The sequence below is a fragment of the Haliotis asinina genome, chromosome 3 (genome assembly GCF_037392515.1).
Source record: "Haliotis asinina isolate JCU_RB_2024 chromosome 3, JCU_Hal_asi_v2, whole genome shotgun sequence".
NCBI lineage: Eukaryota > Metazoa > Mollusca > Gastropoda > Lepetellida > Haliotidae > Haliotis > Haliotis asinina.
The window spans coordinates 43,078,431-43,095,811 of record NC_090282.1 but is presented as its reverse complement, the minus strand read 5'-3'; the positions used below and the strand labels follow the sequence as shown (position 1 = coordinate 43,095,811).

The 17,381-nt window shown below is 38.7% G+C and overlaps 1 protein-coding gene across 2 annotated transcripts in view; it reads left to right on the top strand.

Annotated features, from left to right (window-relative positions):
* Window positions 1–17,346, top strand: part of LOC137278061 (glutaminase kidney isoform, mitochondrial-like) — a 29,622-nt gene extending 12,276 nt beyond the window's left edge. The window contains exons 4-16 of one of the 2 annotated variants that reach the window (XM_067810137.1): window positions 714–843; window positions 1,385–1,464; window positions 2,158–2,321; window positions 3,924–4,015; window positions 4,399–4,457; window positions 5,355–5,405; window positions 7,255–7,321; window positions 7,811–7,861; window positions 8,418–8,594; window positions 10,685–10,816; window positions 11,114–11,268; window positions 12,458–12,598; window positions 13,966–17,346. In XM_067810137.1, coding sequence (XP_067666238.1) covers window positions 714–843; window positions 1,385–1,464; window positions 2,158–2,321; window positions 3,924–4,015; window positions 4,399–4,457; window positions 5,355–5,405; window positions 7,255–7,321; window positions 7,811–7,861; window positions 8,418–8,594; window positions 10,685–10,816; window positions 11,114–11,268; window positions 12,458–12,598; window positions 13,966–14,089 — 1,423 coding nt within the window. In that variant the 3' untranslated portion in view covers window positions 14,090–17,346. The remainder of the gene's footprint in view (window positions 1–713; window positions 844–1,384; window positions 1,465–2,157; window positions 2,322–3,923; window positions 4,016–4,398; window positions 4,458–5,354; window positions 5,406–7,254; window positions 7,322–7,810; window positions 7,862–8,417; window positions 8,595–10,684; window positions 10,817–11,113; window positions 11,269–12,457; window positions 12,599–13,965) is intronic. The other variant, XM_067810138.1, reaches the window with a different exon arrangement.
* The last annotated feature ends 35 nt before the right edge of the window (window positions 17,347–17,381 follow it).

The following is a 17,381-nucleotide window of genomic DNA, read 5'->3' as shown; positions in this document are numbered from 1 at the left end:
ACCTTTGAGCAACCAATGACGGTCCAATCAAATGCGAGGCGGTTAAATAGATTTATCCAATCAGACAACGGCTACTATTTAGGGATCGGAGGGACTTTCAAAATGTTCAGGTCACCGACACAGATCTCTCCACAAACAAAAATCCGCATATAACACAGTTATTTGACCTTCAGTATATACGCTTTGGGGTTTGTGTTGACATGGTTATCATTAGGTAATATTTCCCCAAGATAACATCCTTGAATATTGCCAAAACCACTATTTTCAGCGACTGTTTACTCACCTTTGTCATGGCTGTACGTGCGCCGTGTGCATCACCCGAAAGTGATCGTACGACTAAATAGCATTTGGAATCATTCGGGTACGAACCTTTTGGAGCTAAAAAGTTCAAAAGGTATGTGCGAATGTGCACTTTCGCGATTTGGTAAGCTGTGTTCTGATTGGTCAATCTCAAAGGTTACCTGACGCAACCTCGCATAAGGTTTTGTTAGACTCAGTAGTGGAGTGTAACGAAAAGTACTGAGGATAAGTTTACTTAGACTGGCCGGAGTCCCAGTTTTGATTTCCCTCATGGTACAATGTGTGAAGCCCATTTTTGGTGCCCCCCACCATGATATTGTAAAACTAAACTAAAAGTGTGATTCATGTGATGTTAGTTGAGATATCTGGTCACGTCTGTTTACTGTACTCATGTTTGGCAATCATGTTTGCAGGTGTATAGCGGACAACATTGTTCTCATCGCAAAGGCATTCCGAGAGGAGTTTGTGATCCCCGACTTTCCTACCTTTTGTCGTGACATTGACAAGCTGTATGAGAAGGGCAAGTCCAACACAGCCGGAGCAGTCAGTATCTGTACACTTTTTTGTGATGAGCTCCCATACATTCTTGTATCATTATTTCTGACCTGGATCCGTCAAGGTTTATAGCTTTTCCCACAAGTGCATCACTATTCTCATAATGATGCAATTGTAGTTAGCTTAGCTATTGTTCAGGTGGCAACCGGTACAAGTCATCACATAAGATTCATATCAACCAGTTTCTGAACTGACAACTGGCATCCAATACACCCATTACATATATAGCTCAGTATAACACTTTTGAGTAGATCCTTGCACTCTACAATTATTTTGACAGACAGACATAATGTGTGGAGCATCAATGGAACCATATTTCAATGTCTTTCTCTTTTCGAGACACCATCCTACTTCCCCCAATAAATAAGTGTAACCTTAAACAATGTGAAGCACTGTCCAAATTGAATATCATTGTTTTACTCTGTCTTTCTTGTAGGATCTTACGTCCATCTGACAGCTAGGTTCAACCTTAACCTTGTGTGGCACCATCTGAACTATATTTCAGTGTCCTCCACTCTTTCTCTTTCAGCCGGCATCCTACATCCCCCAGCTGGCAAGGTTTAACCCCAACCTGTGGGGCGTGTCCATCTGTACAGTTGATGGCCAGAGGTATATAGTCTAACCGCCATATCAGCGTTTGAGGACCTGTGTTACATTTACTTTTCAGAAATATACTGAAAGAAAGAAATAAAGGATCACAGGAAAATTCAGATGTTCCTTTAATATTTTCCAGTTTTCATCACTACTGTGCTATTCAAAGCTGGTTTCCCTCAGTATATGTTTGTCATAGGTGGTGACTAACAGAACTGGATCGCCAGGCTTGGTAACATGGTTAATACATGTCCTCATGAAACCAGTTGCATTATCTGATGCTCTTGATGTCAGTCACTGGATTGTGTGGTGTTGAATAACAAATCAAACAAGGAGGATATCACTGTATTCTTGAATCATAACATGTTCGATAAAAATATTACCAGCTGAATTAATGCAAGTAGCTATTGTGATTATCACATTGTCTATTTATGTCTATTTAGCAACATTGTATTGTGATTAAGGAAAGGACAGATCATTTATATTGTAGAATCCATTGGACAGATATAATGTTCCCACTAGATTAGTTCATAACATTTATGAAATAGCCCACTTTTTTCTGTAATTATACCATTCATTTACTGGAGCATACAGTTTCTTCATGAATATATGGAATAATGAAACTACCACCTACTAGAAACATGTTTTTGTCTGGATGGGTGTTTGACAGTGAAGTGTGATGATTGATATCTTGACTGTTTACATCATTAGGTATTCCATTGGAGACACTGAGGTACCATCCTGCCTACAGTCAGTAAGCAAAGCCATGACATATGCTCTAGTTCTGAGTGACCTGAGTTCCGAGGTTGTTCACCAATATGTTGGACAGGAGCCGAGTGGACAGCCTTTCAATATGTTGTGTCTCAACGCAAACAGTGAGTCGCAAGCCTTCTTTTCTCCTCACATGACGTTTTTGCTTTGCTAGGTATTCAGTTGGCAACACCACAGGCTCATTCTGTCTACCTATGCCTTAGTTCTGAGTGACCTTGGGTCCGAGGTCAGCTATCAGTATGTGGGCCAGGAACCCAGCGGACTCCTTTTCAACATGCTTTATCTTAATCCCAACAGTGAGTAGGTCCCTGTAGTCTCCCTCCATGTGCAAGTACCTGTTCCGACACTACAGGGCTCTTTTGGTTCCTGCAGAAATGTAAACATTCTAACCTATTGATAAACAACTCCTCAACCATTATTGCTTAACCCTGACAAGAACAATCTATGCATAACAGTTTTCTCTGTAGCTGAATCCTGTGTACTGAGTGTATCAGGTAAGTACTGTTTATACCCCACTAAACTTACTTTGTCCTGAAAAATATATATGGAATGTAACATTGTAACTAAACAGCTCCTTGACCAGGCACCCCTCTTTGCTTAACCCTGTTTTTAAGGACCCACATGTGTTCCTGCTCCTTTGTAACATCCTGCTGCTTGTTGATTAGTCCCACTTCACGATTAGCCCTTTTTGGTATGATTGTTAGTGTATACTATGTACCTGTGTAGCATAAACAATGCTTCTGCTTCCAGGATATCCAGTTTTGTTATTTTGATTTTTGCCATACTGCATTGTTGTAATATTCTATCTACTTTTTGGTGGGGACTGTTTTGTCTACATTGAATCTGTTTAACTTTACCAGTGGTCCTGCTTGCAAGATATCATGTCCTTTATATCTTCAATATTTAATGATTGTATGATATTCCACCTAGCACACTGATCACCTGGTCTCAGGATGGGTTTTATAAGTCTTTTGCAGGGAAATGACTGTTGCTACATACTTCAATTTACCATGTGGTCGATCAATTTGTGAAATTGTGTGAAAGTGGTTTACTCCAAAAAGAACCTTACAGATTTGCATATCTTACATGTGTTGTGATTGACTGATCAGAGCTTTGGAATCCCATTATCATTGTTGTGTCAACACCATGAACATATGTTTGGTAACCATTTTGCATTTTTTCCCCACTATTTTAAAATCACACAAGAACCATCAGGGATGCTTCCAGATAATGGCATCAGTTGGGCATCCAGTGTTCTTTTATCTATTTGTTTAGGTTGAAGAAATTTGCTTTGGCATGTGTACATGTGTGTTTTTCTTTTCTCAAAATTTACCTAGTGATTGAAGTGTTTGCTTGTCGCAATGAAAGCGCACGTTTGATTGCCCACATAGGTACAATGTGTGAAGCCCATTTCAGATGATATGGAATACTGCTAGATGTGGCATAAAACAGAACTCAGTAACTGAAAGCTTATGTCAGCAGTCGTGACACTTTTATGTCATGCTCAGTGACATCTTATGTTTTGCTAATGAAAGTAATTTCTTTCGCATCCTGTCATTAGGTGCTTCAATTAATCCAGTCTCGTTTTCACCCAGTGCTATGGTTTTAGCAACTGTGATATCGTATGACATCTGTATTTGGTAAAACCTAATGACTGCAGGTCATTGCCATATTGGTGTACAGGGTATATCACCTTTTCTCTACAGACAAGCCACACAACCCAATGATCAACGCTGGCGCCATTGTCACATGCTCACTACTGAAGAAAGATCTGAACCTCGCTGACAGATTTGACTTTGTGAGTGATCATCTATTTATGAGCATGACAGATAATCATGAATGAGTCTTTGCATACCATTTGATGAACAAACTTGGGCAAGAAATTTCCATCTTGAGGTCAAGTGTATCTGTTTGTGAGAAAAGATTTTCCTTCTGTTCCATAAGGATGCTGTGTTTTTGTTACGTAGTAGGGAAGAGGTGGTTGCAATGTGGACCTCATTTTTATATTCTCCTTATTTAGCATGGAGTCTATATCATGTGTCAGGGTTTGTGTAAACATTGGGAGCATCTCTTCCACAGCAGCTCTTCTGATCATGGGTTCATATGTTGGATAAGAAATCTACCGTATGATATAGAACTGATCTCCATTCATCTGTTCAAGAGTCTGTTCTTTGACTTCAGACTAACAAGATGTACAAGAGGATGGCTGGCAATGAGTACATGAGCTTCAACAACTCAGTGTAAGTATGCTTGGTATGGACAAACATTGTCAGAAGTATGGCACCTTGTTATAAAGGACTACTTGTTCGGCCAGAGTGATACTTACATCAGTGTCCACACAGATTTGCTTCTGTCTGGCTGTCTTGATGTGACATTGTACCCCAAGGATGGGGATCCTCACATCATCAGTCACTGGTTTGAATGCTCCTGTAGGACTACATGCACCATATGTGTCATTGTCCAGGGTGAGACTTCATCACTTCAGACAGACAACACTTCTCTTGCCTTACCTCAAACTAGTGATCAGTCAGGTTGTAGACAGTAGAGATTTATGTTTGTTAAACTAGTAAATAGAGCTGTTTCTATTAGAATCTAGAGTTTTTAGTTTTGCTGCAAGTCAGTTACCACAAATTTACCTCCATTCTAACATACATTCATCAGTAGTGTTTCTTTGCAGACTCACATTCCAGTCTAGTACAGATATAGATTAACTGTAATTCTACTTTTACAATTACTCCCAACTACCAAAAACTAAGATAAGCTGATCCCACTACTGAAGATAAGCTGACCCCACTACTGACCAACCAATGGAATATCAAACAGGATTCAACTCAATAAACAGATAGATACATGTAATATCTGCAACTCTGCAATAATGAATTGTCACAACAGGCTTGAACATTAGGAGATACTGGAACATTACTCCCCTGTTAGGCTAGTCTAAAAAAAAGTCTCCACAGCAGTTCAGAAGAGTTAGACATACTTAATGTTCAATGGTTCATAGTTTTAGGATGTTCAGGGTAATCAGCTTTTGCAGCGCTTTGCACACTTGCACGACTGATGTTTTATGTGCACTTCACACACTTTATGGCAAGTGTAACAAATGGTGTGTATTGCTTTGAACATTACCATTTCAGTTATGAAGCATATTTTGACCCCAACGATCATATTTGTGACAGTGACAGGCGGTAAATATTATTTTTGCCAAGAATAATTTAATTACTGTAGCAAATGTTGCCTTTCGTTTGCTTAATCATGTAGCTTTGCTTGCTTTCAAATTGGTCTATGATTTCAGGATTCAAGCTGTGATTTTTTGTAGCAATTTGTTGAAACAATGTTTTCTTTTTAGTTAACGAAAGGGACATTTAGTGATATTTTGCAATACAAATACATGTAGTTCACATTACTCAACAATACAGGGCTCAAAATATGCTCAGTGTGTCATGAGTTTCTGTTAAGTGATAAGTGTTGCTCCTTTTTCTGGAAAGTCTTACAAGACCAAGATATCGTTTTTTAAAAAATGGTCTGCGAATGTTCAAAAATTTCACATACACTTGAAAAAGTGTTTTTTTTGTCATGATACATATATATATATATTGTTCAGTTCCTAAGAACAGATCAGATTTTGAGTCCTGTTTTTTAGAACATATTGACATCCCACATAGCATTCATAACTGGCCCAAAGTTGGCAGATGCTGGTCCAACGTAGGCCCAATTTTGGACCAGCTATGAATGCTATCTGGGATGCCCTTTTCCTATGTAACATGTTTTAATGATTAACCTTGTTGAAGCTTGCAGGTGTTGTAGGTCATACTAAATCAGATAACAAGGGTATGTCTTTGTTTCTAGCCACATGGATGGTGCAGTACTTCTTGTAATGTTGGGGAATGTGGGATTCACTTGTCTTGTGACACCACAATTTGCTGCACACAGCTATGTTCCTTTCTGTGCCAAAGTTTATGTCATATGGGTTTAAATCCATCATCTTAATTTGTCGTCGTTTGTTGGCACTATTCCATGTGTCTAGACCTCATCACATCTGACTTTCTTCCCATAAATGACTAACTATAGAGCATAAACAGATAACACAACACCTTTCAAACATGCAGACATTAAACCAACCTTTCTCTTACTCCAAGTTATAATAAAGACAATATGTATTTAACATTTGTGGGTCTTCTTCTGTTCAAGGGCAATGCTTTATATATTCCCTCTTCTTTGGTTTGGGTATTGCAGACACTCTTACGCTAATTCTGTGATCTGGTGCCAGTGATGCAGGACTGGTTCAGTCTATGATACCATATGATCATGATAAAAGACTATCACAGTCTCTTGTAAAATGAACTGTTCTCTCCAGCTGGTTGTGGCCAGAACTCACAACAGTAAACCTTCCTCTGAATGTGACAACCAGGGGAGGATAACTCTGTGTGAACCAGCACTGCTCACATAGACTGGTTCCATGACACAACTGCTTGCTGTGTTTGCTCTGGTCCCGATTTCCAAAACAAACATAAGTCTGAGTTTTTACTCAAATTTGACAATACTCAGGAAAATGCATTTGCCAGAATACACTGAAATCAATATTAAACTCCAATGTAGCAGATTTTCATTGCAGTTGAGTAAAAAATTCAGCTGTTTCCAATTATCAAACCCAATTTGAAATTTGAGTGAAAACCATATAATATATGTAGTCTGTGGTTCAATGAAATAATGAAATGAATGCATATTTACTTATATACTCAATTAGCTACCCACAAACAAGCTTTACAGAATTACAAGTATATTTTCCGTCTGCCCTCCATGTGTTACTGATGGAGCAGTGCAGGTTTTGAAGCATGTTTTGTGTCTTGTCATTGAGGAATATAATGGGCATGAGCCAGTTTGCAATCCTTGCATGTCAAACACTGTTTTAGTTTTTTATATCTCACTTTCCCATGATGCACTGCAAACTGGTTCTATGTTGTTGTGTTTAATATATGTTTATAATGTAACAACACATTTCCTTGTAACCATAATCACAATGTCATTTGTTTTCAGCTTCCTGTCTGAGCGGGAAACGGCTGACCGAAACTTTGCCCTGGGTTACTACATGAGAGAGAACAAGGTATGGAGGACAACCGTTCTTATTTCACTGAATATGAATCAGAAGTCAGCAGGTTTGAACCCTTTGTTTCATGGTTTTAGAACTCATGGCTGGATTAGGATGTTCTGCTGATATGGCCTCCTTTGGGTCAGTTCCCAGAAATTCCTGATATTCTCATAGAAAAATCTAATCAGAGGGAAAGTTCTGATTTTATGGAGATTTTGGCCTATTCTTGTATGGAATTCTTTTCAGAACAGAAAGTGTTTAGTTGTAGATTCGTTAGTGTATCCAGCGTCTCTGCTTAATATCTGGCGTAATGTTCAACATAGTAAACTCAACCTACTCACTCAGTCTGACAAAGGCTCCAGTTGTAGTGAGCAATCACAGGTTACCTTCAATAGCTTCGACACTACTTAAAGTTGAAGTTCAGCAAGGTATCAGCTACTCAACACTGCCATCTGTCTCATGTGACCGTTATATAAATTTCTATATCTCCTTATCTACTTACAGTGTTTCCCAAAGGGCACAAACCTGATCGAGCTGCTTGACTTCTACTTCCAAGTAAGATTCTTATTTGCCAGGTTGTATACAGCCTCTTATGTTTCATTTGTTATTTTGTAATCTTTAGCTAACCAGTACTTCAGATCTAACTGAGTGGTCATTCTCAGTACATACAGCCAACTGGTTTATTGCCAGTCCTCCTCCAACAAGCTTGAGCAATGACCCTGATAATCTGGTTGGAGACTTTTCATGATGTCAAGAGTCCTTATTGTCTTTTGAAAACAGAGAAAGGAACACAAATAATTCTTGATTATTCTTAAGGAATCTTTCTCTGAGAAACTGATAGGTCTGGAAATCTGATGCATTTATATGACATGTTGTAGTACAGTGGTATTTAGATGAAAGCATAATGTTCATAAATCATTCAGTATTACAAGTCAGTTCTTTTCTGCAATCATAAGATACTCAGAAAGGTGAGGCTTCATGGAGATGTGTTAGGGCAACTCTCAACTGACTGAACAGCAACACATTTCAAAATGTACATAACCATAGTTTCTCATAAAAATACTAGTAACATAACTGAAAAAGATTATATTCCAAATGTTGTACATTGCAGTGTTGTTCTGCTGAGATCACATGTGAGTCTGGAGCTGTTATTGCGGCAACGCTTGCCAATGGTGGCATCTGCCCGACAACAGGAGACAAGGTTCTCCAGCCTGCTGCCATCAGAGACACACTGTCCCTCATGTTGTCCTGTGGGATGTATGACTACTCCGGACAGTTTGCCTTCAAGGTATGCAAACGTACTTAGTACTATGGAATACATGTGTCAGTTGCGGATGTGCAGTACTGTACGTTATGGTCATGGCATATGTGAATATTGGTTATTTTGGGGTCAAATGTTATCTACTCATGTCTTGCCTCCCACATAGATGTCACTTTCTGATGGCACTGATAGATGTCACTTTCTTAAGTTTTCACCTATTATTTTCAATGTACCCTGCTTACAAGCAAGGTACATTACAATGCACCGTGTCGCCAGTGGCAACTCATATGGTACTTCATGGTTGTACTTCTTTATCTCGAATAACATTGACTCATATGATGTACCGAAATTATCAATGTTTTGCCATTCAAGTCAATGGAAGGGAGGTAACTCTAAATCTGTTTTTTGTTGTGTTGTCTGCAAAATCTAGCAGTGGCTACAAAAATATTGGCCTCGCATTCCAATAAGTAAATTTCAACAAAAAGTTCAAATTTAGTATGTGTGAAAACTAAGAAGAGAAATAAAACTGGGCGACTTTACTGAGACAATACGTGAGGGAAAAACATCAAGATACAAGATTCGAGTTGTTTTATTGACACAGGTTCACTGAAGCCTACAAACCGATACCCATGCTTAAAACAGTTCAGAATTAACAATGAAGTGTTGGGTAAGATAAACATGTTGTTCACTGGTCCCTTAGGGCCCATGGGTTGATGTAAACTTAACGTTTATTTATGTTCCCCTTGCCCTTCTTGCTCAGGGAACATAAACAAACTTTGAGGGTATATCAATCCATTGTCCCCTTGTGACCAGTGAACAACTTATGATATTTTCACTGAAATATTTGTGAATGAAATTAAGATGTTTTAGAATCGTCTCAGAAGCTCAGTATGGTATGTCAAAATTTTAAACAGGGTCAGTCGTCACAAGGTAAGAAAGAATTATCACATTGAAACTGTATAACATTTAGAAGTACAATAAATATGAAAAATGGCTGCTAGCCAGTCAGATCGCTAGAATATTTCCAATATGGAGAATGCTGATTCTGTCAATGATATATATGCTCTTCAAAAAAAGTAAGGTAACTACTTACAATGTACGATTGTCAAAATTGGGAGATACATGGGATGGAATCAATGTTGATACAATATTGTAAACAAAAAGTTACTGTGTTCTGTATTCTGATTGGTTGAAAAACATGATCAAATGGTATTAGATTCCCGGAAACTGCAAGACTATTCACTGCATATTGACACGTAGAAACATCGCAAGCAATTGTTTTGTTTAGTAATCAACAGTGGGGACATCTTTCAAATCATATTGTGACGTAAAGTTGATGTAAATGAGAGCAGACAGTAAAACCCTTTGGTTTTCTTTTTTGTTTACAATGTCGATAAACATCATGTGTTGGCCAATTTCCGTGTGTTATTGAGTATTTGAAGCACAGGAATACTTCATTTGAAACCTCCAGCTGATGCCATCGGTTCCAAATGCATTCCCATGCTTCAGATAGTCAATAACACCCGGAAATTGGCCAACACATGATGTTTATCGCCTAAATAATGGATGTTTTAGAATGCATCACTACATGGATTTCAGTTAGGTGGCTGGAGTATGACATGAACATTTCAGGTTTACAATTTTCAGTCAGTAGTGTGTGATTTGATCCCGAAAACCTTGACCATGCACAGATGCAAGAAAATTATCAGAAAAAGTGGTCTACGGTGATTTATCGACCTGCCCGAAAAACAGCAAGATTCATAATGACACCCCATGCACGTGTAGGAGGAGATTCATAATGAGACCCCATGCATGTGTAGGAGGAGATTCATAATGAGACCCCATGCACGTGTTGGAGGAGATTCGTAATGACACCCCATGCACGTGTAGGAGGAGATTCGTAATGACACCCCATGCATGTGTAGGAGGCTACCACATTGTGCACATGCTTCCCATGCATTGTGTTTGCGGGTGGTGATAACGTGAAATGATGCTGCATACACAAGATGAAAGTCATTGTAACATTCCTCAGTGGGTTTTCTTTCTACCAGACTTCGAAGTTCAGGTTCCCCTACTTCTTTTGAAGAGTATATGTGATGTTACTGTGTTGTATTCAGGTGGGTCTGCCAGCCAAATCTGGTGTGTCTGGGGGTGTGATGCTGGTTGTGCCCAATGTGATGGGCATCTACATGTGGTCCCCGCCTCTGGACAAGTACGGGAACTCCTCCAGGGGCATCCAGTTCTGTGAGGTGAGGAAACCAACTGTTCCAAGATAGAGATGTCCAAAAACCTGACTACGGTACATAGTGGGGTGCCTAGTGGTGGAAGTGTTAGGTCATCTTGCTGAAAACTTGGGTTTAATTGTTGGGAGGAATACATTGTCTGATGCCAGTTTCTGGGGAACTTACAAAGATTTCACTTGTTGGCTTGGGCAATATGAGCATCCCTCTGTTGAAGGTTTGATTATGACACTGTTTCTTTGGTTTTAGATGTAGACAAGGATGTGTGTTGACCAATGTAACATGGAGTTTGTGTGGCTGTTCTAGAACTTGGTGAGCTGCTTCAACTTCCACAACTACGACAACCTGAACCACACCCACGAGAAGCGTGACCCTCGGGTGAGGAGAGTGGACACACAATCCAGCAATGTGGTCACACTGCTGTTCTCAGCCTTCAACGGAGATGTGACTGATCTCAGGAGGTCTGTTAAGTCTGTAGCTGGCCATGCTTCCCTGTGAAAGCATCGTGTTGTATGTTGTTGTTTCATATGTCCAGGGTTCACTTGCACAATGCACTGTAAGAGGAGACTAACAGGATCAGGTTGTCAGACTTGCTCACTTGGTTGACTTAAGTCATCATATACCAAATGCCTAGTATGATCCAGACTTGAGTATTTACAGACCACTGCCTTACAACTGGAATACTCCTGAGTGCAGCATGGAACTATACTCACTCATTCACTCACTTGCACAAAGCAGTCTCTAAGATTATCATATCTGCCATACTTACAGTAGTCATAGTGTCAACAGTCTATGCTGAACGGTCTGGTACGGAGACACCCATATATTTGTACCTTTGTGCAGGGAACCCATGAAGATACAGGGTAGAATAGGTCTTCAGCAACCCATTCTGACCACTACTGGATGGGATAGTCAGGCTCACTAACTTGGTTGGCAGATATCATTGGTTTCCAGATTAGTGCTCATGCTGTCGATCACTGGATTGCCTGGTCCAAATTCAGTTATTTACAGACCGCCACAGTGTTGCTGGAATATTGCTGAGTGTGGTGTAAAACTAAACACACTCACTCATTTCATGCAGGGACAGCATGAAATAGTGAAAGGAAAGAAAAGTTATTACCTGTAAAGCTAACCTTGCTGAAATTGAGTATCAGTCTCCCACGGTAAGTGATAAATAGCACTATACATGCATTCGCTACAAAAATAACAAGGTAATTCATTGTAAATCCTTCCATTCAGTTATATACCCTCCAATACTTTGTCAAAGAACTGTGGAGCAAATGTGTTCATTGTGTGAATATTTTCAACAAATATTTGTCCTCGTTGACAGAAATGCACTTTTTGAGGCCTTTTCTATAAACTTGAAAATATGTTCTCTTGATCTTGTCTCAAGTCTAAAACCTATAAGTACAATAACAAATAAAGTTAACTGTCTGGCCAATATTTTTAATTTTGAAAATTATTACTTCAAAATGAGCCCTGTTAAACCTTGAGAAAGTAGTTGTCCATTCAGAGCTGCTTCATTTGAAAGACCTTAACTATAGATAACTTACACCATCTGCGTGTTGCCTGTTCTCAACATAACATGTAAGTCAGCTGTGACAGGTTGTAAGCGTGGCTGCAAGCCTGATGTTCCTATTCTGCCTTCAGATGTGCTATAGCTGGGATGGACATGAGCACACCTGACTATGATGGACGTACAGCTCTCCACATCGCTGCCGCAGAGGGACATCTGGACGTCATCAAGTTCCTTCTCAACAAGTGTAAAGTCAGCCCATTTGCAGTGGACAGGTGGGTGTTCACAGATGTTACACATTGTTTCTGTAGTACTGTCACAGGCACAGTGATTGATTGTATATATGTATCCATGCATGCCAGATGTTCATTGTTCAATAGCAGTCTATTGATGACATGTTTAAATCTGCAGTTACTATCAAAGCCAGCCTACAGATTTGGTAGCATCCAGAATACAGGTTGTTTTATGCTAGCCATTCACAGTATATTCTTAAAAGGTAATAATCGGAAGTAGCTCTAGAATTACTCTATAACAGTCTGACTATGTATCATAAGTTAGCAGAAGTTCCTGAGATATTCTTCTATACTCTTCCAAAACAGATGGGGAACTTCATTTATAATTTATGATTGAAAAGACAGAGAGAGATATCACAGTCAATCAGTGTTGATATGATAATAGTAAATGTTTTGTGAGTGATCACCTCTTGGTCTTTCTTATGACTGTAATTGTTTGTACAGTAATCACACTTGAAAGATGATTGGTGTATGATGTGATATCAGGGGTTGAAAAAGTTTTTAAAAGCCACTTGCCACAGGTCAAGTGACTTTAAGAAAGTGACTTGTCCTGACTAATTTGTCACTTGCCCAGATTTATATGATTATGAAAGAACAAATCCAAATGTATTGGGTCACTGGGTGTTAATGTTTACTGGACTAGTTATTGAGAAGTGATAAATAGCACAGAAAGATAACTCTCCTTGATTATCATTGTGAAATTTAATAGCTACATATGAAATGAAATCCAAGTTTATTTGCAGTTTGAAACAGTAAGCTAAAATTATCTAGTAGCCCATGGACAAGTAAGATACCATTATTTGATTACCTGAGATGGAAACTGAATTGTCCCAGGCATCTGGCGACGGGATTTTTGAACCCCTGGATTTTCATTTTCAAACTAAAAAAATACCACCTAGAAACAAATGCTTATAACTGTGTGATGCAAGATGATCTACAGTGATTTATCGATCTTGTTGACAACTGTCACAAACAAGAATACCACCCCATGCATGTGTTTGGGGCTTGTGCCTTGTGTTTAGGGGTGGTGATAAAGTGAAATTGTGGTCTTTCACATTCATACCATGTCTTATCTTTGTAAAGTTTGTCAACGCTTCTACTTCCAATCCCAATTATAAGTTGAGGTTCCCCTACTTTTTTGTATATTACCACTGGGCTGGGTGCCATATCATATGCAGACATTGCTAACATGCTTATGCTGTCGACCATTTGTTTTGTATTGTTGATATCGATAGTTTGCAGTGATATTGTTGCTTCGGTGAAAGATTGCTGCTTAAATAACGTTCATTCCCTCATTTCAATGTATCATTTTATGATCACATATCATCAGAAAAACTATTTTCTTTCAGATGGGGGTTCACTGCTCTGGATGATGCGAAGAGATTTGAGAAGACGGAAGCTGGTGAACTGTTGTTGAAGGCTATGCAGGACATTCAGCCCGACTATGTGTACCAGCCCCACTCTCACGACTAAATCACATGACCAGATCACATGACCAATCACTACACTAGCCAACAAGATATCTTCAAGGTGTTTCGTGGCTAATACATATCATAATTATGTTCTGCTTTTGTGTAAACAAACATCATCCTACAATGACTAACAGTGGGGGATTGTCATGTGACTAAGCAAAATATATTCCAACACAGCTGGTACTTGGCCCATATATGGAAGGACCACTATATAATATTTCATTTGAGGGAGGGCAATGGGCAAGCCAAGTGGTATAGCTTACACTCATATTGCCCAAGAAACGGTTTAATTTCCCTTGACGGTACAATGTATATAGCCCACTTTTAGCATCCTTTCCCATGATGTTGCCAAAATATTTTGCCAAAGTAGCATAAAATCCAACTCAATCTTTTTCGGTAGTTTAGTAACTTGAAGAAACTGGACAAAAAATGTTGCATTTACAGCCAGCAAAGAGGGGTTGCATACATTGTCATGTACACTGTGCATGTACAACATGTACAGTATGTCCTGAACATTAAACGCTATAGTCGGCTATCTCTGGCAGCGGTTTGTGCATTAAGTGAAGTTGTTGAAGACGTCTTCCTCTCGTTCTCGACAGATGAAGATAACAAAGCATAATAGTGGAAGGCAGTTTGGTTTTACATTGTTGATAATTTTATGAGACTTCATATACACTAATGTTGTTGTTTATTGGGGTGAAGTGACATAACTAACATGTATTATCAAATGTATACACCAGGAACTATTTGTTACATTTTGAACCGTTTGAACAAAGGAGAAATCTATTTGATTGTCAGTATAAATCAGTGATTATACCTGACTACATATCCTCTTTGAAACAGTGTACAGTCAAGTCTCGTTAGTCTGCCCTCCATTTATCTGACAACCTGCTTTATCAAATACATTTGTTGGAAGCAAGTTGAATAAATGAAATTTAATGTCATTACTCTGACACCCCCAGTTAACAACCGACTGTCATAAATCACGTAGTAATTAGTCCCATTAATCCAACATTGAGATTAGCAGAACGTGTGATCAATTACACATGAATACTACCATGTGTCACTCAAGATGTCAAGATTCCTGTGATTCTATTGTTTAGACCCATGTTAAATGCAAGCATTGATGAAAGTTACCTAAATGTTTAATGAAAATAGGAATTGGTTTTGAAAACAATGAATACACCTTAAGAATATTAACACGTGATCAGAACAAGCAGTTTGATTTTCAGACACGTCTACTGTCAACAAAATGCCTCATTCCCAACACGCTTGTTTCAAGAGACATTTTGTGTTTGCGAAAAGCTCAGTTCTCTCCAAATTCATGATTAAGGCTGGAAATAGATAGATTAATTTATATTTATTTTTTTCACGCACAAGTATTTGTCTTGATGTACATATTATTTAGCTGCAAAAGGTGTTAGCTAAATTTTGTAGTTTAATCTGAATCATGATTGTCCTGCTTTTGACCGTGAAAGTGATCTGTACTTTGAATTTGATAATCCCAACATTTTCATTAATCCAACAATCTGAGTGTTGGATTAACAAGACTTGACTGTAAGTGATTTTAGATGAGCGGTATGTTGTTGCTAAGCATGGATTAGCAACATGTGATAGTAGGACAGCTGTATCCTGGTTGTTAAATGGAATATTGTAAAAAAGTACCCTGCATCATGGAGGATGAGATGAGAACATAGGTTTATGGATCACTGTGTGTTTTTGTTCCAAGGGCAATGCTGGTTGAATTTATTTATGTTATTATGTTTGCCATCAGTACTCAGTGCCACAGTATTGCCACATTCTGGGGTGTGTCCTGGAGTATCCCTGATACATGTAGCTGCTGTTTATTGCAGTGTGATCTGTTGTACGCTCTGTGTTCATTGAAGTATGTGTCTCAGGGATGGTGAATCTCTTTCAAATGCTCAAACTTCATTGCTTGTATGATTGCGTTTTGCAAGAGTGATATTTGTTTTCCTACTGGAAATATGTACTCTAAATCCTCAAACTCCATCCTGTGCAGTCTTGAACTGTGTAAGTTGTAAATGCCCTTACGATCAACACTGAATCTCAGATTTACTGGTGCTCAGCGTGGCAGGATACTGTTTACTAGTAAGACTTTTTATCTGGTTGTGAAGTAGTGATAGTGACTAGTTTGCTTTTCTAGTAAATAGATACATGCACATATTTAGCTGGCAGCTGATATTGACATGTATGCTTAGTTGCATTTTGTGATGTGTGTCATGGTACATTTGTCAAGGCACATGTTGATAGCCTGTGTGTTGGCACTTGTCAATCATCATCACTATGCACTTGTCAATTTCAAATTGTACAGATATTCAGAATGTTAGTTTACATTTTTTCTTTGGAGAGAGTGTGTTTTGGTTTTTGTGTGAGTGAGACTTTGACAGTTTATTCTGAAGTCAACTCAAATCAGGGCTATGACGATGAGGCATTATTCTGTTTTCTTTACTGAAGACATTTCGATATTAGAAGGATTTTCTTCATTTTATTAGGTGTTGATTATCTTTATGGTGTGTATATTTAACACTGTGTGCAGTTAAGTCTCGTTATAATGCTGAATCTTACAAAGGGATATGGCACATATTTCTCATCTATATTGTTACAGAAACATACTGGGGCGGTGGGGTAGCCTAGTGGTTAAAGCGTTCGCTCGTCATGCCGGAGACTCGGGTTGGATTCCCCACATGGGTACAATGTGTGAAGCCCATTTTCTTGTTTCCTCCGACGTGATATTGCTGGAATATTGCTAAAAAGCGGTGTAAAACTAAACTCACTCACTCACTCACAAAACATACCACAGTGTTTGAAGATTGGGGTGGTGGGTAGATTAGTGGTTGAAGCATTCACCTATTATGCCATAGACCCGGGTTCGATTCCCCAAATGGGTACAATGTGTGAAGCCCATTTCTGGTGCCCCCAGCCATGACATTGCTTTATTATTGCTAAGAGCAGAGTAAAACCCAATTCACTCACTACTTGATTCCTTCTGTATGATCAAATCTTCTCCTCAATATAATGCTAAATGTGTTAAAATTCCATACCATATTACCATGACAAATATTGTTATAATGAGGCTTGACTGCATGGCATTTAATGGGATTTGTTACTCAAGTATTGATATATACTTTGTTAATAAGTTGATATATCAAGAGATTAATTTTTCTAGTTTATTTACACCCCATGTTTAGTGGATTCTTGTTGCTAGCATTTTTAACATAATAAACTCTTACAATCCCAGCTGTTTATGTTCAGCATGGTCAGTGTGTGGCCTA